The 22,399-nt window shown below is 38.2% G+C and overlaps 1 protein-coding gene and 1 non-coding gene across 2 annotated transcripts in view; one reads left to right on the top strand and one right to left on the bottom strand.

The window, feature by feature from the left end:
* Window positions 1-6,413: 6,413 nt before the first annotated feature.
* Window positions 6,414-6,486, bottom strand: Trnaa-agc. Its single transcript has one exon. It is a non-coding gene; the product is annotated as a tRNA-Ala (tRNA).
* A 14,785-nt stretch (window positions 6,487-21,271) lies between these two features.
* Window positions 21,272-22,399, top strand: part of LOC108677627 (protein patched) — a 37,978-nt gene continuing 36,850 nt past the window's right edge. The window contains exon 1 of the mRNA XM_018165879.2: window positions 21,272-21,602. Within this exon, the coding sequence (XP_018021368.1) occupies window positions 21,483-21,602 (120 nt within the window). The 5' untranslated portion in view covers window positions 21,272-21,482. The remainder of the gene's footprint in view (window positions 21,603-22,399) is intronic.

The raw sequence follows: 22,399 nt of genomic DNA, 5'->3' as shown, positions 1-22,399 counted from the left end.
CAGCCGAAAAATTGAACCTTCCTCGAGGTTGGATATTTAAACAAGACAATGACTCTGGTGACACGGTTTAAATTATTTATCAATTTATTAATTATTTATTATAATTATTTCTCTTATATATTGACAGGGCTAGGGCAACTCTTGTATGGTTTCAGGAGAGGGTCATTGAGTTACTGGAATGGCCAAGCCATGATCACCTGACCTCAATCCGATTGAAAATCTGCATGTGGCGGAAATTGAAATTGAGGATACAGGAGAGAGATCCAAGAAATCTTATAATTGAAAGAAATATGCAAGGTTGAGTGGACTAAAATTCATATCAGCATATGCATGTGTTAATCTTGTGAACAATTATTACAGTCGGTTAGAAATTTTGGCTGCTAAAGGTCGCATGACGAATCATTGAGTAAATTTGTTTACCATGTGTGGGATAGTTTTTGTACCTTGACTTTTACAAAATTGCAATATCAAGTCAACATATAATTATACTGCTATTTTGATATGATATGTGTATTTCCCATGTAAATTTACATTAGAATAATGTTTGTTTATGTTATTTGGTCGATTAATCTTTAATTAAATGAAGTTTGTCCTCTGTCAGTGTCGGATATATCTTTTTTCACCTACTGTATAATTATAATGTTACTCTCGCAATTCATGTTATGTATCCGCCATGTAAATAAATACATTATAGACAATTTAATTTAGCTCTATAAAATTCGTGCATAACTTACAATTCTGACATTTATAAGTAGCAAATTCTGGCGATTATTAAATGGTTGTGAAGGCTGTGAGTCATGCGTATTTATTGCACTATGGCGATTAATAATTGCGTATGGTTCCTTTATTTTACTTAGATGTAAATTTAGTGTACTTTTCTGGATTGAATTAGGTACTCACACTTATATTTATTTTTTTTGAAACTCTCCTTCATTCCTGATTCAGTAGCGCTAGAAATATCTTAGGGGAAGGTTTTCTCGCCAATTATGTATAAATTATAATTAATGTTTAATATTTCTAAATGGGATAAAAATTTCATAAGAATATTCTATTCATGGTTTCCAAATGCTCGTAATCCGGTTGCGTTGGATATATCAGTACAAGCTCATTTGTTAACATCCATAAATGTTGAAATTAATGATTAATGTTATCTGATTGCAGTAAGATCTCGTGCAAATATTATATTACATTTTCTTTCTTTCTCGTATATCAGTAGTATAGAGAGACATGTTCTTTCTTTTATTCATTGCAAATCATAATTAATGTATTTATAATTTATATCCATTAATACTCTTAAACCATCAGCATTTGATATATAAGGAAATTTTCTTTGGTTATACACGTTGTGTTGCGTGTGTTCCCTTGACGCAGTGATACCAGAGAGCGCTGGGTGGTCTGTAATTTTCTTTGGTTATACACGTTGTGTTGCGTGTGTTCCCTTGACGCAGTGATACCAGAAAGCGCTGGGTGGTCTGTAGTGACACCTTCTCTGCCTGTACACTCAGACAACTGAGTGGGACTGTGTCCTGATAGTGATGCGCTTATTGCCCTGTGTAGGTCATCCGCATACAGCTTGGCCTGAACAGAAGAAGTATCTGTGTTATGTCTGCAGCTCTCAGTGCTATGTCTGCAGCTCTCAGTGCTATGTCTGCAGCTCTCTGTGCTATGTCTGCAGCTCTCTGTGCTATGTCTGCCGCTCTCTGTGCTATGTCTGCAGCTCTCTGTGCTATGTCTGCAGCTCTCTGTGCTATGTCTGCAGCTCTCTGTGCNAAAGAGCCTTCCAGGGGACAGCTGGCTGGACTTCTCACACTTTGCTATGGTCTTCATAGCATCCACAGGCCAAGTGATCCACCGCTCAGAGTTGTATGAGGGTTATTGAGAAAGAGGAAAGCGCGCAAGAAGAGAGAGACAGCGTGTGAGAAGAGATTCTGCATTCTCTCAACTCCCACTCAAAAATCTCTCTAGATCCGCGTCCTTTTTCTAGCGTCAAAATCGGTCTTATGCACAACCTGTCTCTTATACACATCTAGATGTGTATAAGAGACAGTCCTAGAGAAGCACATCCTAGAGAAACACATCCTAGAGAAACACATCCTATAGAAACACATCCTAGAGAAACACATCTTAGAGAAACACATCCCAGAGAAACACATCTTAGAGAAACACATCCTAGAGAAACACATCCTAGAGAAACTCATCCTAGAGCAACACATCCTTGAGAAACACATCCTTGAGAAACACATCCTTGAGAAACACATCCTAGAGAAACACATCCTATAGAAACTCATCCTAGAGCAACACATCCTAGAGAAGCACATCCTAAATAAATGCATCCTAGATAAACACAACCAAGAACAACACATCCTAGAGAAGCACATCCTAAAGAAGGCATCCTAGAGAAACATATCCTAGAGAAACACATCCTAGAGGAAGTTTGCGGTCACATCAAACTAGGTGACCAGCGATGTGAACGCTTGCCATGACCGGCCCGTACGCGGCGCTGGGTGGTCCCACCGCCTGCCCGGTCCTGGACATGCGAGGTGCAGGCATTGCTGCTCTGAGTTCTCTGAGTGTTAAATGGAAGTTATTGCGACATATCTGTTCTAAATTGTGTTTGAGTTTAACGGGATGTGTTATTACGACACTGCTCGAAGTTCAACTAATGGTCAACGAGATGTGTTCCTACTTTGCTCTCAGTGTTCCACACACAGTTTCACCCCTCATTGTTTTAAATTCTTACAGCGTTCGGCAGGGCATATTCCTATGCAGTTGTTATGAGTTATAAAAAAATGTTCAACAGATATAATCAAATTATAGTTCAAATTGATAATTCAGTGTAGCGTCAGTCTTACTGGGACATTTGTTCCTGTGTACAGCCAACTGGAAATTAAAGCGTTTCGTTCCTGATTTTATTTGGTGTTCGTGGAATGCAACGTTCAATTCATGAAAATACAAGTTTCATTCTTTGAAAATATTAAGAGCAAGTATGAGAAAAAATTTCAAGCGCTTTCTGATTCTAACTAGATTATTGTAAGCAAATAAAAAAAATTATACAATTTTTATTAACTAAATTTTTGTTTTTATTTTATTTGAACATTGTGATTTATATACCCCCCGCCCAGTTTCTGGTACTAAAACACAAAACCAATAAAATTAACGTTTAGGTAAACTTTCCCGATGGGAACGAGTTTTTTGGCTTAATGAAAAGTGGCAAAAACAATTTCAATAAACAATAATCTGTTTGAATGGGGTATCATGCTTATTGAATTATGTTAGGTGCGGTAACAAGGGGAAAATATTTCGTAAGTAGTGTATCAAAGAAAGTAATATTGTAAGTCAGTAAGTGTCTATCTCTGAGGACGTTATACCTGTTAGTACTTCATGTAGGTGACGAATCGCCTAGTGTCACCCCAGTTACGTCCACTCTTAAAGGATATAAAAACAGAGCTATGCGGCCGTCATCTTTTCGCCTCTTTCAGTATTTCTTAGTCAACCTGCATCAATTATGCCTTTTTATACACATTTCATATTGGCGCTGCACCACGAGAGTGACACTACCATCCACCTTGACAGTACAGCTGATTGATGGCGTGGTCTCCGCAAGACAAACTTTATCTGACCGTGACACTCTTCTTTAATTAGTCGCTTTCTCGCCCGCCTGTCTACTGAGAATAAAGGAGTCATTATCCGTACGACCACCTACGGGTTCTCCTCGAGACAACCATGAAGGGTATCCTGAACAATGTCCAGGATGTTGGTCGGCGTCCATTTGTTTGAATGATGCCAAGTGTCGGATAAAAGGTCTCTATATAATGAGAAGAAACAATTACTCCAGACTTTGATGCTAGGAGTGGGCATTTGTATCAGTATAAGTAGTATAAAACAAAGGCGGGATATACAAATCTTCAACTCAAACCTTTTGACTCGACTATTGAGGCTTGAAAAGGATAACAGGTTTGTGATGAAAACGATCGATGATTGTGGTATTTTCCTGTTAGCTATATATAATTTTTTTTTGTCCTACTACATTGACACTATCGTGATACAAATTATATAGTATATAGAGGCGAGCGTATTTGCATTAGATGCTAGTAATACTGGCCAGAAATTGTTACTAAAATCTACGAAATTCCGCCAACGATGTTGCTCTATGCATGCACATATCTGCAGCGTGGGTCTCTGAAATCCCACTCACTCTTCCAAAAAACAGTCCATCCTGGCAGCGCTGACGAACTGTTCCAGGACCATGGCATCCTGGCAGCGCTGACGAACTGTTCCAGGACCATGGCATCCTGGCAGCGCTGACGAACAGTTCCAGGACCATGGCATCCTGGCTGCGCTCCAGGACCATGGCATCCTGACAGCGCTGACGAACAGTTCCAGGACCATGGCATCCTGGCAGAGCTGACGAACAGTTCCAGGACCATGGCATCCTGGCAGAGCTGACGAACAGTTCCAGGACCATGGCATCCTGGCAGCGATGATGAGAGGTTCCAGGATGCTTTTGAATAACAATTTGTGTTTTGTTAACGTATTTCTGGGTAGGAACCTCTCAGTGTTCAGAAAATTAAGGCAAATGGCAGACGAATCCCCTTCCGGTCTAAAAATTTCACGTTAAATTAGTGAATTTATAAAAATTACTTACCTTCAACCTTTTTGCCCTTGCATTTGGATGTGTGCGTTAAAAATATAATTTAAACGGCTGAAGGCACTTTAAAATAATTGAATTGGGCGTATGGTGGTTCAGATGTTGAGGGCATCAGGCTTCTCTTTAATTGGAACAAATGATGGGCGTTCTTTGGGCAGCGGCCCACGGTGTCTGCTTCAACACAATGGCTTTCTGACACACAATATATTACAGGAACACAGTATAAGTTGAGTCTGCATTATTGCATTATGCATGCAAGTATTTATTGTAAGGTAGGAAGGCTGAAATAAATCGTAATGAATTTAATAAATGATACGAGTATATCTCTTATGGCATTAATCGTGATATATGTATTATTGATCAAATTTCTCAGTAAACGCTCGTTTGTTGAACTTGCGGACTTAATAATTCCATATTTTGTTTGATTAGTGAGAGCAGTTAGATGCTCATTGTAATTATTACATGACCAATGATTCATCAACTTACAATTTTGTTCGAGGACCTTCAATTCGCAGTTTAAAGCTGAAAAGTTCACCTGAAATAAAAAGAAAGTTTTTCATATGATAGATTATTCATTTTATAAAGCATTATGCACACTGATACAAGACGAATTGATTAACTGTTACAAGACCCGAATCCAGGTAATAATTTTGAAACGAAAGTTAAGTTAATTGATATTAAACTCGTTCCAGTCCACGTTTACAGCGAAACTCCTATATTTAACTCACTGTTTGATTTTGATTGAATATTAAATTATTTATTTGAATACAATTTTGAAAAACATTAATATAACATAACATATTATAATATAATATAATATAATATAATATTACATAATATATAAACCGTATAAATCTCACACACAAATTTGATAAAATTGTGAAAAGCTTGCTCAAATCTTGGAAAAAATGTAAACAAATCGAAGACAAACCTCGGCAAACGCATGTTCAAACAGCCAGTTACATGTTTTTAATGTGAACATGTATTTCGTCGCAACTGAAACACAACTTGGCGCGATGTTGTCTGCTGTTTTGCATACAATATAACCAGATTTCTTTGAATATCTGATCACTTCGAATCGAGGCTTGGTGTTCCTACAATGGATCGTTAACTGATGAGAATAACGAGCTATTGAAATGGTTAGGTATGATTGCCTATGAACACGATCATAAGTTCATTACTAACGACGTGTCTGCCTGATTTAATTAACAGATCGTTCGGTGATCGTTATTCGTGCGTCGAAAACAATGGCTAAGCTTCGCAGGTGATCTTCATTTGAATACAGTGTTCGACTTGCACACAATTGGATGAAATTGAAATTAAGCTTCCCGCTCTATTCATACTTGATGTAAGACGTGGGAGCGAACCTCTGTGTAAAATAATTCATAGTGCTAATTAGCCTGAAGAAAACAGGTCCTGTTTTTCTTCAGTGAGAGATGCTTCTGGTTAGTTTAATTAGTCGATTTGTACACGCGGTCTTGTTCAGAAGGTATCGAAAATGAAATTTACAAAACAATAATCGTTCACTTAAATTTTATGCGTATTTGGTAGACTTTTGAATTGTCATTAATTAAATGGAAAACAAATTGTGATTTAAAAAAATTCAAGAAGAGAATTCACAAGTCGACGAATAAAAATATATATTATTACGATGCTCAGTTCTATGATACATTGACATAAATTCGATCTCTACTTGACGTTTTTGGAACAGGCCTCTATTTAGCTGCCGAGTACCGTGGATCCAGTTTCAGGAAAAAAGAGCCGCTGGAGCTGCGGGGTATCGATCCCCGTACTTCTCGCATGCTAAGCGAGCGCTCTACCATTTGAGCTACAGCCCCTCTTATGCGCAATAGTTCATAAGTATTATTATATAGAACCGTAACTCAACACCTGGAAATAATTTCATTAAAGATTTTTTTAATTTTTATTTCCTTGAAGATCCAATTTTCCCCTTGAAGATTTTTTAAGATGTCAAGCTGTGGTCGCACTCACGTTTGGTATCCGATGTTCCGAGTTGAAGTCTTTCGATTGTAGGTCCGGTAATATACAGTCCCACTGCATGGTTGCAATTCGATAACACAAAAACTTGCATTTGCATATATTTTTATAACCTTTGGTGCAGTATACATTTGTTGACAAACGGGAAACACTCTAGATAACAATAGCCGAAAACATACAAAACACGCTACATGCGATCTAGCGTATTGCTTCAGACCACACACACTCACACAAAGCTATACGATGGAGACCATCTATACACGAGGGGCCCAAAGCTCCTTACTTTGCATGTCCCCGAGAAAAAATTGTGGAGGAAACGTAGCTTTAGGTAAGATGGTGTGCCTCACACAAATATTTGTATACTTTGTGTGGGATCGTATTCCTTATGTTTATTGTTGCCATGAGTTCATACGCTACTTGAGATTTCCAAGTTCTCATGGCGTGTACAATTTTATGCAGAGATATGCATATGATTATTTTACAGTCTATTGCTTAACATAATAATTCGCAAAATATCCTGATGAATAGAGCAACTGCAAAGTTCCTGGCAATAATATCGTGAAAAACTGTAATTTTCATTTATACTTTGAAGTTTCTGTGCTGAGAACATCAAGGCTGACATGAAATCAAAGCCTTGGAAGAAAGAAAAACCGACTTATTTATAGAGAGTTCGTAGCGGGACCTGCAGCTAAGCCAGTATAAGAACAAGTGGCCAGTTAATTAGGTTTTCTAATCATGCCCTGGAGAGATGTTCATTACCCGAGGCCGATGAGTGATTGCAATTGCAGTTACATGGAATAAAACCCGAGTTTAACGCCGCAAACTGCAGCTTGCGAATACCGTATGCGCTCTAGACCCGCTGGTGAGCCAAGACCGACTTTCACTACAGCTCGTCCAATGTGTTTTTAATGACCTCGCAATAAAATACGGCGAAGGCAATAGGGCAATCGAGGCTCTTTAACTACACAATTTAGTCGTGGACGTTCCTCTATGATTATTTGCACGAGCGAACACTCGCCAGCAAGAATTTCCCAGAGACCTGAGTTAGGCAACTCGCCACGCCGATTAAAGAGTACGTCTCTGTGGTCATAGTCTCTCGAACGAACGATCCGGCAGTTACAGCCACAACATTAAAACTTTACTGCACTTTAAGACCTCGTAAAGTGCTAATAAAACTCCCATTTCATTACTTCAAATGCAAGTGTTAATAGGCGAATGTTAAATAAATTCTACGACTGTATACAGGACATGAGTAAAAGAAGCCGATTAGTAAGTATACAAGTGATTTTTCGCATTTTTTACCAGATTTTTTCCTCTTGAATTTATTTGCTGAATTTCCGTATGTTCTGTACTTCAGTTGCATTCTAGTTCCTGCGCGACTAACTTCAGCTTGAGTTAGTTGGATCTTATGACACACAACCAGGTTTGCTATCTTAATTTTTGATTCAGACTAATACAATTAAACCTAAACAATACTGAATGTTTTACAAACGTTTACAGCCGGCGGTATCATAGCTGTGGGGGCCGCATGGTTGCTGTTCCATAAATTTTTTGATAGGACATTATTTTTTAAAACACTCAGTCCTTTACTCATCAATTTTGTTTCATTAATATTATGATAAACAAGCCTCTGACTGAAATTTTAAGACATTGGGTTCATGGCTTTTAAGACCGTTCATGTATGAAAAGGTTATCAGAGCTGCCAAGCTATGTCCCTCGGTTCTATATGTAGGGCGCAAAATGAACTCATGACTTTCATTTTCGTGATTAATTCAGGTATTTATTGTGTAAGACTCGTAATTAACGCTCAGGATCGTGTGTTGCAGAGCTCATGGTTGGGCAATATGAAATCAAGTGAGCAGGCTTATATATGATGAACTGAGAGCATATATATAGAGGTATAATCGATGAAAAGTGAACAGGTTATACGTGATGAAAGCCGTAACGCGAGAAATGAATAAAATAACCTAAGGAACCAAAGAAGTAAGAATAAATGCCTTAATCTTAAAAGATCTACTCGAGATTCTGTGTGAATTCTGTTGATTCAAACTACTTAATTGCATCAGGATTTTATGCACCAGAAATTTGGCGTAGTGAATGAATATTTTCTTGAATATTTTATGTTCATTACAACGTTTTGTAAGGACGCATTAAATTCTTTATCAATGTTTTGTTGTTATAATATGATAAATGGATCCATAATATGGCACTCTCAGTGTGAAAAATCTACTCTGACGGGAATATTTCACTTTAGTCACATCTATATCATGGATTCTGAAATTTCAACGTGAGTAATCATTGCGTATCTATGATAATGTTTTAACCGCGCTATCATTCCTGGAAATATTATAGTTATATGAGTATTGACGTCTTATTAAAAGTTTTCGTATATCTTTCTCTATAGTTCACATATATTGATATGCGTTACATTCAGCAGCAGCTTTGCTCATCAAATTCGTTCACACGAATCACTAATATGCAGCGTATCGAGCTCCCATAATCAATTATCTAGCGAGCGTAGCCGTCTAAACTTGCCCATCTAGTTTCTTATGGAAGTAAATTGACCTCGCATCGATCGACGTTCCATGGAAAGCTACCGTTAAAAATCCTATGCACCTGTTGCCTTATGCATCTATTACCTAACATTGTTATTAATTATGCTGTAATTGAACATTAATATAAGTTCACATTTTCATAAATTCAATTGGTATGACACACACACAGTTCAATGCGCACAAGCTATCCGAGGATATTTGGAATACTCGCTCAGCAATAACGATAAACACATTTTTACAAGATATCATTGCTCGTTGTTTGGCTTGTATCCTGTATTAAATTTAAACAGCTGTGTCCCGGATATATTAGGAGGAAATAAGATATTATAATGCCTTTATTATGGGCAGTATTGAACTGTGCAATGAAGGTACCGAACGTACAATCTGTATAGTGACGTCAGATATAAGAGTACGACAGTGGCTGATTGTAGAGGGTAATATCTATTAAAGTAATATTAAAAATATTAATTTAAGGATTTATTTTTTGTTAAATCAAGGCGCTAAATATCCGAGCCTCAACTTAAATTGCGACATCCTGCGATCTTTGAAATAAATTTGTGGGAAATGAAACCTACATAGGATCAAAAATTTCCCGAGTTGATCATTTTGAAATGCTTCACCAATTCTCAAATGAACAAACTTAATTTCAAAAATTTTCAAGTTTATTCTAATCACTACAAAGTATTCTACTACGATTCAGCTATCGGATGCCCAGCTATCGGAGTTTCATTTCACCGATAAATTTCTTTCTTTTAAACAAGTGTTGTCTGAACATCCAAAGAACATCGTGCGTTGATACATTTTGTTATTCGTAAGTTCTTCCAAACACTAGCATTCAAAACAAAAGACATTATCAAGCGCATAATTTTTATTATAAATTATTCCATATTATCCGATATTCAGGCAAGACTATATTACAAGAAAAACGCTCATTATGCAGCTTTCTGACCAATATTTCCCAAAAAATTAATATCCAGCGGGCGAATCACCAAGCGGGGAAGATATGCTGTGATTTACGCACGCACGACGCCGCTGGATTGATGCGTTCATAAATAGAAATGAAAGCTTGCACCTGAGTATCAATTAGGCATGCATACGAAGCTTGGAGCGCAATTTCGCACGGTAATTCCGTATTTACTGCTCATGCATCTCATCAAATTGAATTAAATACATTGTTGGAATAAATTCCGCAGGTGCGGTAAACATGCGTTTGCTGCTTGGGTGGCATCTCGAGGCTTGATGAAAACTCGCTAGTCGATTGTTCTTCAGATAGCAAGAGACCAGTCGAGCTATACGAGACGATTTCAAGGGACCAATGCGCATATGTTAAAGATATACGATTGGAAAACTAACGAAATTTCTTCAAGAAACCCGAAACGATTTTTTTAATAATATACACGATTCTGCATAAATTATGAAGGTATAGTTGATGGAGACATTGCAGACGATGGGGTATAGTTGATAGAGGTATGGATGCTCATGCTGGGGGCATTGACAATGAGGTATACATCTATAGTGAGGGCATTGCTGAAGGGTACTAAGATAATAAAGGTTATCGACAACAGGGGTTCATAAAGGGGAGTAAAGATTAGATAGTTTAGATAAAGATCGGATAGATGATGGAAAAATCTGAGAAAACCAAGAGGAAAACCAGTCAGGAAATACTTAATTTATTATTGGTGAATAGGCCGCTTCAAAATTTACTGGATCAGCGCTCACTATCATACTGTTTCAGTCGAGCGTTTTAACGCGCAACTTGCTGTAAAGTTCAGCTTCATGTCTGTCTTAATCTGCTTATCTATTCTTTAGCGCGCGAATCACGAACTTTTCCCGAACTTTCATAGCTATCACGTACTTATTAGTTTTTACCTGGAATGAGTCGGCGGAAAATCAACATATGAGAGAATCTCAAATAGTTCTTGAATCCCATGCATTGTTTGATTTAGTGTTGCAAGCAGCTCAAATTCCCGAGAGTTCAAGGTATACCCGAGGTTCAATGTTCCATGACACATCTGATATTGTACAGAACTGAAGTAACAGAACGCTCAACAAAGCTACATCAGTCACATGTGGGCGTGAAGATCACAATAATTGAAGTAACATATGTATTTTCCATATAGAGTTGTTCAGCCAGTCTCCCAGTGCACGCGTGTATTTGAATATCGGTGTAAAGCGACTCGCGCACAGATCACATATTTAGCTGGGGCGCGATCGACTGAGTGCCCACAAGATTCATCACATGTACTGTTCTAGAGCAAGAGCCATTGAGGGTGGTCCCAGCTATTGAGTCATTTACGCATCTTAACGCGTATCCTGACGATCTCTCTTCACGCCCGCTTGGGTGGTCGTACGCTCGACTTCCACCACTAGCCCCGTTTATAGCTGTTTCTCCAGTCAACCTTCGCTAGAAACATTTGTGTTTTAGGTTGCGCTAAGTATGAGTACTGCACTATGCTAGATAAATACTATTTAAATGTTCATCTAAGTCGATTGACAGAGAAAAATTCATTTTTATATTTAAATAACTATTAATGTCTTTTCATACTTGCAAGATTCTTTCTTGAGCGTTTCCTTAATTTATTTACATTTAAACTGCAATTCCGATCGATATTGAGCAAAGTATGAATAAACATCCATATATGGAGCTGGATTCTGGCATTTGAAGCGAGCCTCGAAACGCTCCTAAAAATGAGTTACTCATGACTCTCAAATCTCCGAAAAATAAAATTATGTATGCTGGAATGCTGCCAAATTCTGCACAACCATGCATGGGACCGGCTACCAAATATATGTACATGAAATCAACCGGTGCCTGATGTTTCACTAATAGAAGTTCCACTTCAGAATATCATTTCAGCTACGCATATAAGTCGACTTCATAGAATTTTCTTGTAATGTGTGTGTGTCGATTTTGCTACAATTTTGCCATGAAAACTTTGTTTGCGTGAAGTCATTTCAAGATCACGCTCCTGGAAGGCTGAATAACGAACAGAAATCATTCCGCTTTAAGAACCAAGGACAGTTGGCTAAACTTTGTTGTCATGTATTTACACTGCATTTGATGTATGATGAATGTGTAAGTTATTATTGTCCGGTCATCATTTAGAACTCGCAAATCAAAGAAAATTTACTCTTCTTTCATTCTTATTCCTCAAATTTTGAACTTTTTTCTAAGAATTATACGTAACTTTTAATTCAATTCCCAACATAGATCGTGTCTTGACGTGGGTCGAACATTTGATCGCACACGAAGACTGAGGTTAATCTTATGCATCTGATCTAAAACAATTGCTGGCAATAGGGTTAATATTAAGCTGCTCAGTCTATTATTTTTCCCTGGACACGTGATTGATGCCTGGACTCGTCCGCATTACCGAGGCGGACGCTTGTAAAACAATCGTACATCACTCCGCTCTCTTCTCCATGAATGGAGAACACCATAAATCACGGCGTTTTCTTTCCTCCATGTACGGCACAATTAAAGACAAGCCGGAGCTTATGTTGACTCCAAATTTGAAAACAATAATAATCTGAAGGATTTCTGAGGCACGCCATACATGGATGACTGGCGGTGGTCGGAGGTCGGATTTGTGCTGGTGAATTACGTTCTTCTCGTCTGTGGACCTCCCACATGGCCGTGAAGAAGACGAATTTCCCGCTCGTATTTATTTCCTACGCAACTCGTTTACATTCACGTGACTTTATGACTCTGGAGCCCTCGCCTCGCCTATAGCTGCTTCATTTACTTCATCATAATATACCAAGTTCGTAGCGTCGGTGATTGCAACAGTGGTTAATTCATCGCTCGTTTTTGATAACTTCTACCCTAGTCTTATTTTGAAATCTTCGAAGCTAGTCTTATACGTTAGAATTTTCTAAGCTAAACATATTTGTAGTATATTCCTAAGCTAGTAACATGTTGTATCTTCTAATCTAGGTGGCTATAGTCATATTTGGTATCTTCTAAGCTAAAAATTACGAGTATGTTGGTATCTTCTGAGCTAATCATAAGTTGCAATCTTACAAGCTGGTCTTGTATTGATATCTTCTAAGTTATTCTTATCTTGAGGTCTTCTAAGCAATTCTGATGCAATTAATTTCTTCATTTGGCCTAACTGAATATCCAATTCTAGATAACTAATCACGTTCTTGATGACTCCATAAAGAAAGTCGCGTTGGTGAATGATTTTATGATGGTTTTGGGTGTCACATGACTTGCACCATGTCTATTCTAGCTTGAGCTTTTATTCTGGGAAATGAATAGAGGACACCAAGCAATAGAGTGGACAGTGGACGACACTATTGGCACTAGACTGGACTACGTGTATGGATGCTTGAAACTTTGACGTTCCAAATGCTCATTGAAATAATCACGCGCTAAGCGAATTCAATATCCAATTGGACATTGACTAAGGACTCGTTAAATTTCTTCACAGTTATTAGAATCTAAAGGCCTGGAAAAAGATGCCATCAATATCTACTAATGATATTTAAAGGTATCAACTTAGATACCATTAGTGTCCACTAATGGTATCTAATGTTATCTACTAACATATACCACTAGTGTCGAATGGTATCACTCACCAAGTTTTTAGAAAAGAACATGGCCTGTACCTTTACTAAAGCAGCCCCTACACACACAATATTATTGGCTTTTATTGCGCAAAATGGTTTGCACAATATATTGCAATTAGCCCTAGACGCTCAATATTATTACGCAATATTTTGGTTTACGCAATAATATTGTGTGTCTAGGAGCCATATCAAGCGATTGTGCAATCATGTCCGCAGACACACAATATATTGCGCAAACAGTCAATGAAAGACTTTTTCAACATTTTGAGCGAAATTGTATCGTGTTGTGTCATAATTATGTGACCAAAAGTTGCATAATTTAAAATATAAGGCTTGCAAACAGAGAGAAATAGCCCAAGTACTGCTTCATTGACAGAGTGAAGTTTATCAAAAAAAGTTACCTACGAAAGAGTAAATGAACTGAGACTTTTTATCTCGTACTGCTAACCATTTTCGAAGCATTAGTATTATTTTGAAATATAAAATCCAATTGAGCTTGGAGATCTTTGTAACGTTCAATAAAGTCTTAAAGTAGTTTATTTAGTCCGCCACGTTAAGGACAAGAGGTCATCATAATCGTTTCGAACACCTGGGCCCCAATATGGTCTCACTGATCGAGCATTGCGCATTGTACCCCCTAGACAGCACGAGTTTTTCTAGTTCGCGCAATATATTTTCAGGATCTTGAAAATCACACAATTTATTGGGCAACCCATCAATATGGCAATTAGATACTCAATATTATTGCGCAAACCAAATTATTGCGCATCAATATTGTGTGTCTAGGGGCAGCTTTATAGAATTGTTGAAAAAAGTTAAGTTTTCGTTGCCTGCAATTTACCCCAGAAGGCCGGCCCGCATATGAGTTACACCAACAGTACGGCCTGCATACAAGTTACCCCAGAAGGCCGGCCTGCATGCAAGTTATCCCAGAAGGCCGGCCCGCATACAAGTTACCCAAGAAGGCCGGCCCGCATACGAGTTACCCCAACAGACCGGCCCGCATACAAGTTACCCCAGCAGGCCGTCCTGCAGAAAAGTTACCCCAGCAGGCCGGCCTGCAGAAAAGTTACCCCAGCAGGCCGGCCCGCATACAAGTTACCCCAGCAGGCCGGCCTGCAGAAAAGTTACCCCAGCAGGCCGACCTGCAGAAAAGTTACCCCAACAGACAGGCCCGCATACAAGTTACCCCAGCAGGCCAGCCTGCAGAAAAGTTACCCCAGCAGGCCGGCCTGCATGCAAGTTACCTCAGTCTGCTGACCTGCATAGAAAGAACTCCTCGAGCTGGAATTTATTGAGGCATTTGAGGCAATAACTCGAGGTGTCGTGATGACCGAATAAAGTTGGACGCGGCTCTCTCTCATGGATAATGAATATTAATTGGGAGCTTTGCTAAGACTTAATGCTTAACGCATAATCGCCGTTGCCCCGCGATTTAAATTTAATTTTGCTAACGTAATCCCGGAAATTAACTGATCGTGGCTTGTGCATGAATGCGTTTTGCATGAATTTTAATTATTTGTAATATGAGACGAAAATTTTATCTATTAGAAGCAAACTGACGTTGTGAGATATGACATTTAACCAGTATGTTTATACATAACGTACACAAATTCTAAAAATATATACCCGGGCTCGCGGCAAAGCCGGAAATTTTTAGTTAAATTATCTTTTTCTGTTACTTGCACGAGCAATGCAGATGCTTTCTCGCATAGCTGAAGTTATGGGGCCGGAATTATGCGTTATTTGGCCCCATTATTATTCAATATTATTCATTTTTGCTCAGGTTTTATATCTGCTGCGTTCTAAGTTGAAAGCACATTAAAATTTCATCCGAAAAATGTAGAAAAAGTTTGGAGAATTCAATGGTCATGATAATTTTAAAAAGTTTTGCAGGTAGTTTAACAAAAAATTTGATTACTTTTTTAATTTACTGCCGGGAACAGGAGATTTGAATAACATAAGCAACCGGACTTTCAAGAAGGATGTAAATATGTATATAAATATATAAAAACTATTATTATAATTTTATTTTCTTCTTACATCACAACGTTTAAATGAAGACGCAAATAAGTTTGAATAAATAAATAATAAAATAAATAAGTTGATAAGTGTCTTAGTCTTAGGCGCAAAACTGCAAAAAAAAGCGCTCGATTTCCGCCTTTAAATGTATCTCTTGGTAACATTGCAAGTCGATATTCTCATGAATACAAATTATAATACAAAATGCTTCGCGCTTCGAGAGACTAAGAGAAAAAATAATGCAATATACTATACGTATTGACAGAATCGATCAGACAATAATGTGAGATAATTCGCACTTTGACAGAAGAAAAAATAATAATAAATAATCATAATGAATAATGCAACTGCGAGAAATGATATACCAAGAAAAACTATCATGCTATATACATTGTGACCGTTGACGGACAAAGACAAACAATAATGTAATGTATCGTCCTTTGAGAGACCAAGGCATCCAAAAATTTTATATACTTCGCGCTCTGACAGACTTAGCTATATAGCCACATGCAATGCTTCGTGCTTTTTTGACGGACGAAAAGGAAATTTAGGAAAAAAGGCAATAACTCGCACAAGGACGGAAGCTTCGTGCAAGATGCCGTGGATTTTGTGCCTACAATTTCATCATGGAAGCTGGCTCTACATTTCCGAGAACAACAGCTAAGCCAAAACATCCGACTTCCGATAATGCATGGAGCACAGAATTCATCTCAACTTCGACAAAATTCTCAAGTCCTCGTGTACTATATTATCGCATTGCAAAATTAGCACAATGTCAACTTTAATTATTCAATAATTTCCCAACTGAATAGTTTAATGCGTTTAATGTATAATTTTAATAGACCCTTCTATCCAATATTACTCTGTACGAGTAAAGGGTCCGTATCCATTTTCGCTTTTGTGGTTCTGTCGGTGCTTGACTTGGCTAGACGCTGATCATGAGTGCAGTACCTGTATAAAACTGCTCCCAAGTCATGCGTTCTTAATAGAATAACTCACAATAATGAGAGGATATTACGAACACAAATGGTTCTTCATTATAAGTATCGCTGGCAGCGTTGGCTTCCACTGAGCGTGATGTACAGCGCTTCTTTGATTATGCTGCAGCCGGGCCACAAGACTAGACTGGATCTTATAAATATTCAGACTTTTGGGATATCGTTCGAAGAGATTTACTATTATGTGTACTTTTTCGAGCAAGACAAGGGTATCCTTGATTTTTTATGTTGTCTCGAGAGCGATCACGAGTTTAATCCTTATACATAAAATATTTCTTCTCATCACGGAAAAATATTTACCTACTTTGTGTTGCAGTGGAAGTTGTACTTCGCCCTGGAAAGCAAATGAGGATAACTTTAATGTACTCACTTCTGACTGTCCCTTGTCCATCCAGACAAAATTCCATCTGCAACCGTTATTGTGCCGCAAAAAAAAAAATCAAGGATTTATTCTTGTATTGCAAAGACGAAAACTCAGAAGACCTCGACGTTGGCCAAAAGGCTGATGCGCCGTATCCACGATGCTGAGCTCGGGCTTAATTACACGCACGTTAATTAACGACGGCTAATTGGGGGTCATTGCTGACTAAGAGGCAGGGATAATCATCAAGATAACCGTTTTTAGGCAGATCAGCGACGAGCATTCAGTTTCCACTGACTCTGATTTGGCGATGGGTAATTCCAAGCTACAATTTCTTCTTGATAGTAAATTTTCAGATGGATATTAGCTGGCCACCCAAAATAATAAGCATATTATTCACTCATAAATTTATCCGGATCAAGTAATTTCTCAAATGATTATTTTCGGAGTACGGGTGCTTCATTTACAGGTAGTTGTATTTTGTTTGATGTCTAAGTACTTTTCTGTACGCATATACCTATTTATCGCAAATGTAAACAAGCTCAATTACTCATATACGGTAAAAAAATTTATAATTTGAATTTTGCTTTAAGATAGCAGTATTGTTGGTCGAAAGAGCCTTTTGAGTTCGTTTTCCTGTTTAAATTTTATGAAAATAATTTTACTTGTTTGTATTCATTCCACTATAAGGCTTAACTAACTAATTGAACTGTACAACTTATCATATGAAATCAAGTCACGAAAAGTACAAGAATCGGCAACAGGCCATGGGCCTATTTCTTCAGTACCTACACTTCTATTCTATTCCATTCTAAGTAATTTCCTGCTCAAATTCGCTCAACTTCTTCTTTCGTTGCAGTTACCCATGAAATACCGACTAAGCTTTCATCTGAAAAAATTTTCGCTCGCTGTTTTCTTTCCCGGAACGACACAGAAAATGACATCTTTTTCCTTTAATCAAAATTACTACGTATATCGCCACGTTTTTAGATTCACAGCTTTTTACACAGCTCTCCTCACAAGCTGTGTTTTCAATGGGTTTTCAATGCACTGCAATTTCTTTTAAATGATAAATTTTATAAGACCATGTCATAAGAAGATGAAGATATTTCTCCGCTGATTTTATTTTAATTTGTCTGCCTGATATAATTTTTCGCATGATACAATTACTCTAAAAATACTTCATTCATATAATTATAGCAGGTATATAAGACAGGTTAACAGGAGTAACATTGGATCGATGAGAGGTTTTCCAGCATATGATGAATATGTTAAATTTTCCCATAACTATAGTGAAGATAAATTTGCGGGAAATATCCATGTGCGAGCATGATATCATGATGATAATTCGAAGCCCGAAAATTTGTGTAAATTAAATCATTTAAAAAAAGAGAACAAGTGTTCGAAGTTTAAACAGTGATTACGATTTCACGGCTGCATGATATACCTTCAGAAGAATAATGTAAATGCAAGAAAGTAGCTTGTCAAAATTAATTAACAGTTACAGCTGCGGCCACTAGGAGAATAACGCTTCAGTTTTCATGTCATGAACTAAAAAAAACTATTTTTTAGTTGAAAAAAATTCAAGTATCAAGAATGTGTGGATCTTTCCATGCTGAAGGCATCATGCAGACAGAGGTGGAGAGGGCCACCCGCCCGTGGCCACACTTCCCAGCAGTCATCCTATACTAAAACTCGTGAAATAGAAACGAAATACTACGGAAACGTCCAGAGACCCAGAAAAGATCGCTCAGTCCAGGAATGTTAATGTCTTCATCAACTTCTGCGAGCTAGAAGGGCATAAAGCCCATCTCGGCAGCAATTTCTTTTTTAGTTTTTTGAAGCAGACTTTTTCTACGTCTCTCTGTACGCAGACAGAACTGGCGTTCCGATTCGCGCAAAGCTTGAGTACCGTTCTGAACTTCCTGTACTTGCAATGCTGAAATTTCATAATTATAGCAATGCATCCAGCCATGGGAAATGGATTGAAATAAGCTCAGTGTCTTTAGTATGTGATTCCGGCGCAGCAGGAACGGTGGATCGCCGCCTCTATGACCCACAGCTATAACAGAGCAGATGATATTGCATTATAAAGTATTGATGCATGTACTATCATTTATAATCAGCGCGTAATCATTGAACGCTCGCAAAAAGAAATGAAATTATTGTATTTTCCTTTTTCTGAATTAACTCAAGTTTCCTTTGAGTCATGCAAATTGTGTTACCAACTGCTACGGTCATTATTACCAATCGGCCTTGGTCGAAAAATAGTCGATCAGATTCAGAGTCAGCATTGTTGGCTTGGGCGCTGCGGCGGATGCAAAAGCTGCTAGTCAAAAATGGTCACAGTCGAAGATAGAGTCGCCTCGATCCTGACATATTAGATCGAGTGTATCGCGAGACGTGTCGTGATCTAGATAGCAATCAAACATGTCCTACAGCATAGATCACTTCAGAATCCCTCCTACCAAGCCCGTTTGTTATGGTCCGATCCAGCTCTCCATGATGGTAAGGCTAAGAAGCGTCGTGCATTGAGAACTTTGATGCGGAGTAATTTGTCACAAGGAGGGCTACCTCTGACTATCTGCACTGAATATAGCCGCTTTCTCTCTGCAAATTTATCTTATAATTTGTTACATTCTTTGGTTATTGATAATTTGTAACTACTACTAATTTAACAGGGATTCTTTCATTGCCTTTAAAAGTATTACAACTGTTGCCATCGTAGTTTAAAACCCAATCCTTGGATAAACCGCTAACGCCAGCCTCGGAAGTTTGACTGTGGCAAGTAGCCGTGTCAAGATAAGAGTTGTGAGCGACACCTTGGCATCTGATGCATCGTTCACTGAGACGCGTCTAGTTAGGTGCAACGATGCGGGCCCAGTGTTGTAGTAAATCTCAGAAGTCACCCATACAATGCCATGAGGAATATGCCTTCCACTAGTGTAATTGGGCGGACTTCTTGAGGTTGTGAGGTCAAACTACTTTTTTCAATTGCTGTGGCACGAAGGTTCTTCTTTACCTAGTAAGTTTCACTCAAAGAACGAGACGCTTTAAAAGTTCAGAGATCAGTGGTCCCGAAGTGGAGGAAAATTCGTGTGAAGAGGAAAATTTCTGAATTTATATGGGGACAAAATTTGTGAAAGGTAACGCGCTTGTGGTATATATGTCTCTTATGGTAACAAAGATAAAACGTTTGAAACCAGTCTTAGGTGGGTTAAACTTTCCATTATTAAAGAAGATTGTGCCTTTTGTGACCCATTTTGCTTCTCTATGGTATCGATCTCTTGGTCATAAGGAATGAGGGAGGAAATAATTTTTTTAAATGAGCACAATTAATATATTCGCATTTCTTTATCGTATTTCTTTATAGCAATTCTATTATAAATTTCACGTTGCTAGGTTTTTAGATATAACTATGATGCGAATGTTGAAGCTATTGCAGTTGAAGCGATTTCATATAAAGACTCGAATTATGATGTATATCAATATAATTGAAGATTTCCCATGCTCGTGAGAAAAAAACACGAACAGCGGTTAGAAATTTTGGCAGAAATTTCTTTATCTTGCAAGTTACCACCAGCATTTTCACTTCTGTTTGCAATTAAAAAAGCTCATATCACATATTCTTAAAATCATTCGTGAGCCCTGAATGTTCTTTAATATTAAGTTCATTATCAAGCGCCTTTCATTTGCTGTTTTTATTTTTTTCGAGTGTTAGCAACCCTGGAAGTCGTGCAGATTTCGGTGAAATACCCAGTAAAGTCTGCAGCACAGGATTTCAATGACAATCATCATAATATTTCTACAATTAAATTGGATACTATATGCTCCCTGTACATCATTGCAGCGGCGAGCGAGGACATACTTTTGCAGCATTGTTCCATTATCACACCCGTTGAAGTTAATCCATTTGCCTCACTTGAGCTGCGTTACAGCTCATTTGTGCATTTCGTAGCTGACAAGATACCGTGGCAATGGCATTTTTGTGCAACAACTTCGTGGGTGGCCTTCTCTTTGCGTTGCCATGACGACTCAAGTCAGGCGGAGTTGGCGCTTTGGGGCGGAGTTATAAAGAGAGGAAGGAGGGCTCAACTTGTCAGTTGCTCGGCGTGGTTCGATGAAAGTGGTCGAGGCCGTGTGTGATATTTATGTGTGGTGGCCATGGGGTTGTTGTGTTGTGTAGAGCTTTCACGTTTCAACACACTGCCGACTTAGTGTGTTTTCATTACTGAAATTCTAGATCAATAGTGTGATATATTTAGAGTTTATATGTCGATATTGTGTTACGCTGAATACCGTAGAAAGTGGCGATTGTTCGTGAAATGGCAGTAGCAGTTGACGTAGAAGGAAGGTCTTCAGTACCAACGGTTTGCTCGCACAAGGAAATATGTACGCGTACGAGCTGGGTGGACGCACGTACTGCGCTCGCCCACATTACTAAGGTGAGAGACACACCCGGCAACACCAAATACTTTGAGCTGACTAGTGCCGGTGCCGGGAGACCCTGTAAAAGTCCTGTTATTAGTCATAACTCGTATGGTCTTTCTACACTAGCTTCGTAATTTTTTTTTCGTAACTAATTTAGACTTCCGCTGGACCGCTAACGTAGGACCCGACTCCCAAATCCCAATGTACAGGCTACTCAGCTTTCGTACATGGTTCCGTGAAAATGAACGTACGGTTACCGGGTTACGCACCATATACTAACATCCCGATTTTAATTTGAGCTTACAAATTACAAGTTACATAATCTAGTAAGTTAGTAACTAGCATTGCATTTTAATTTTATAGTAGATCTTCCTCTATTTGTTTCGTGAATCCTGACAATCTCAAATCTACTTTAGACATAGTACATGAAAATGATGGAATTGAACAGCCGAAATTAAATAGAATCTCAGTCAATATTTACTCCATAAATTTAGAAGTTAGTTTTTTTTGACATTCTGACGACAGTTGAATTTACCTTCAGTTACCTATACCTACTTAATCAGCAATAGTGAAAGAATGTTTTGAGTGTTTCACTTTCTAAGTCTAACTAACATATGTTCAATCTAGAAGGGAATAACGGTAAAAACGATGTCTTGTTGATTTCCAGATTAGCTTATCTCTAAAGACACTTGAGTATACGTTAGAATGTCACCCATTTGTTAGTAATTAACAGAATTTGGCGACTTTCCTAGTTGTCCACGCTAGAACCTCGTCTTTGCTTCCTGTTAACTTGGTTCTCATGTAACGACAG

This window comes from Hyalella azteca, unplaced genomic scaffold, assembly GCF_000764305.2.
Source record: "Hyalella azteca isolate HAZT.00-mixed unplaced genomic scaffold, Hazt_2.0.2 contig5071, whole genome shotgun sequence".
NCBI classification, from domain to species: Eukaryota; Metazoa; Arthropoda; class Malacostraca; order Amphipoda; family Hyalellidae; genus Hyalella; species Hyalella azteca.
This window is presented reverse-complemented; position numbering and strand designations above follow the sequence as displayed.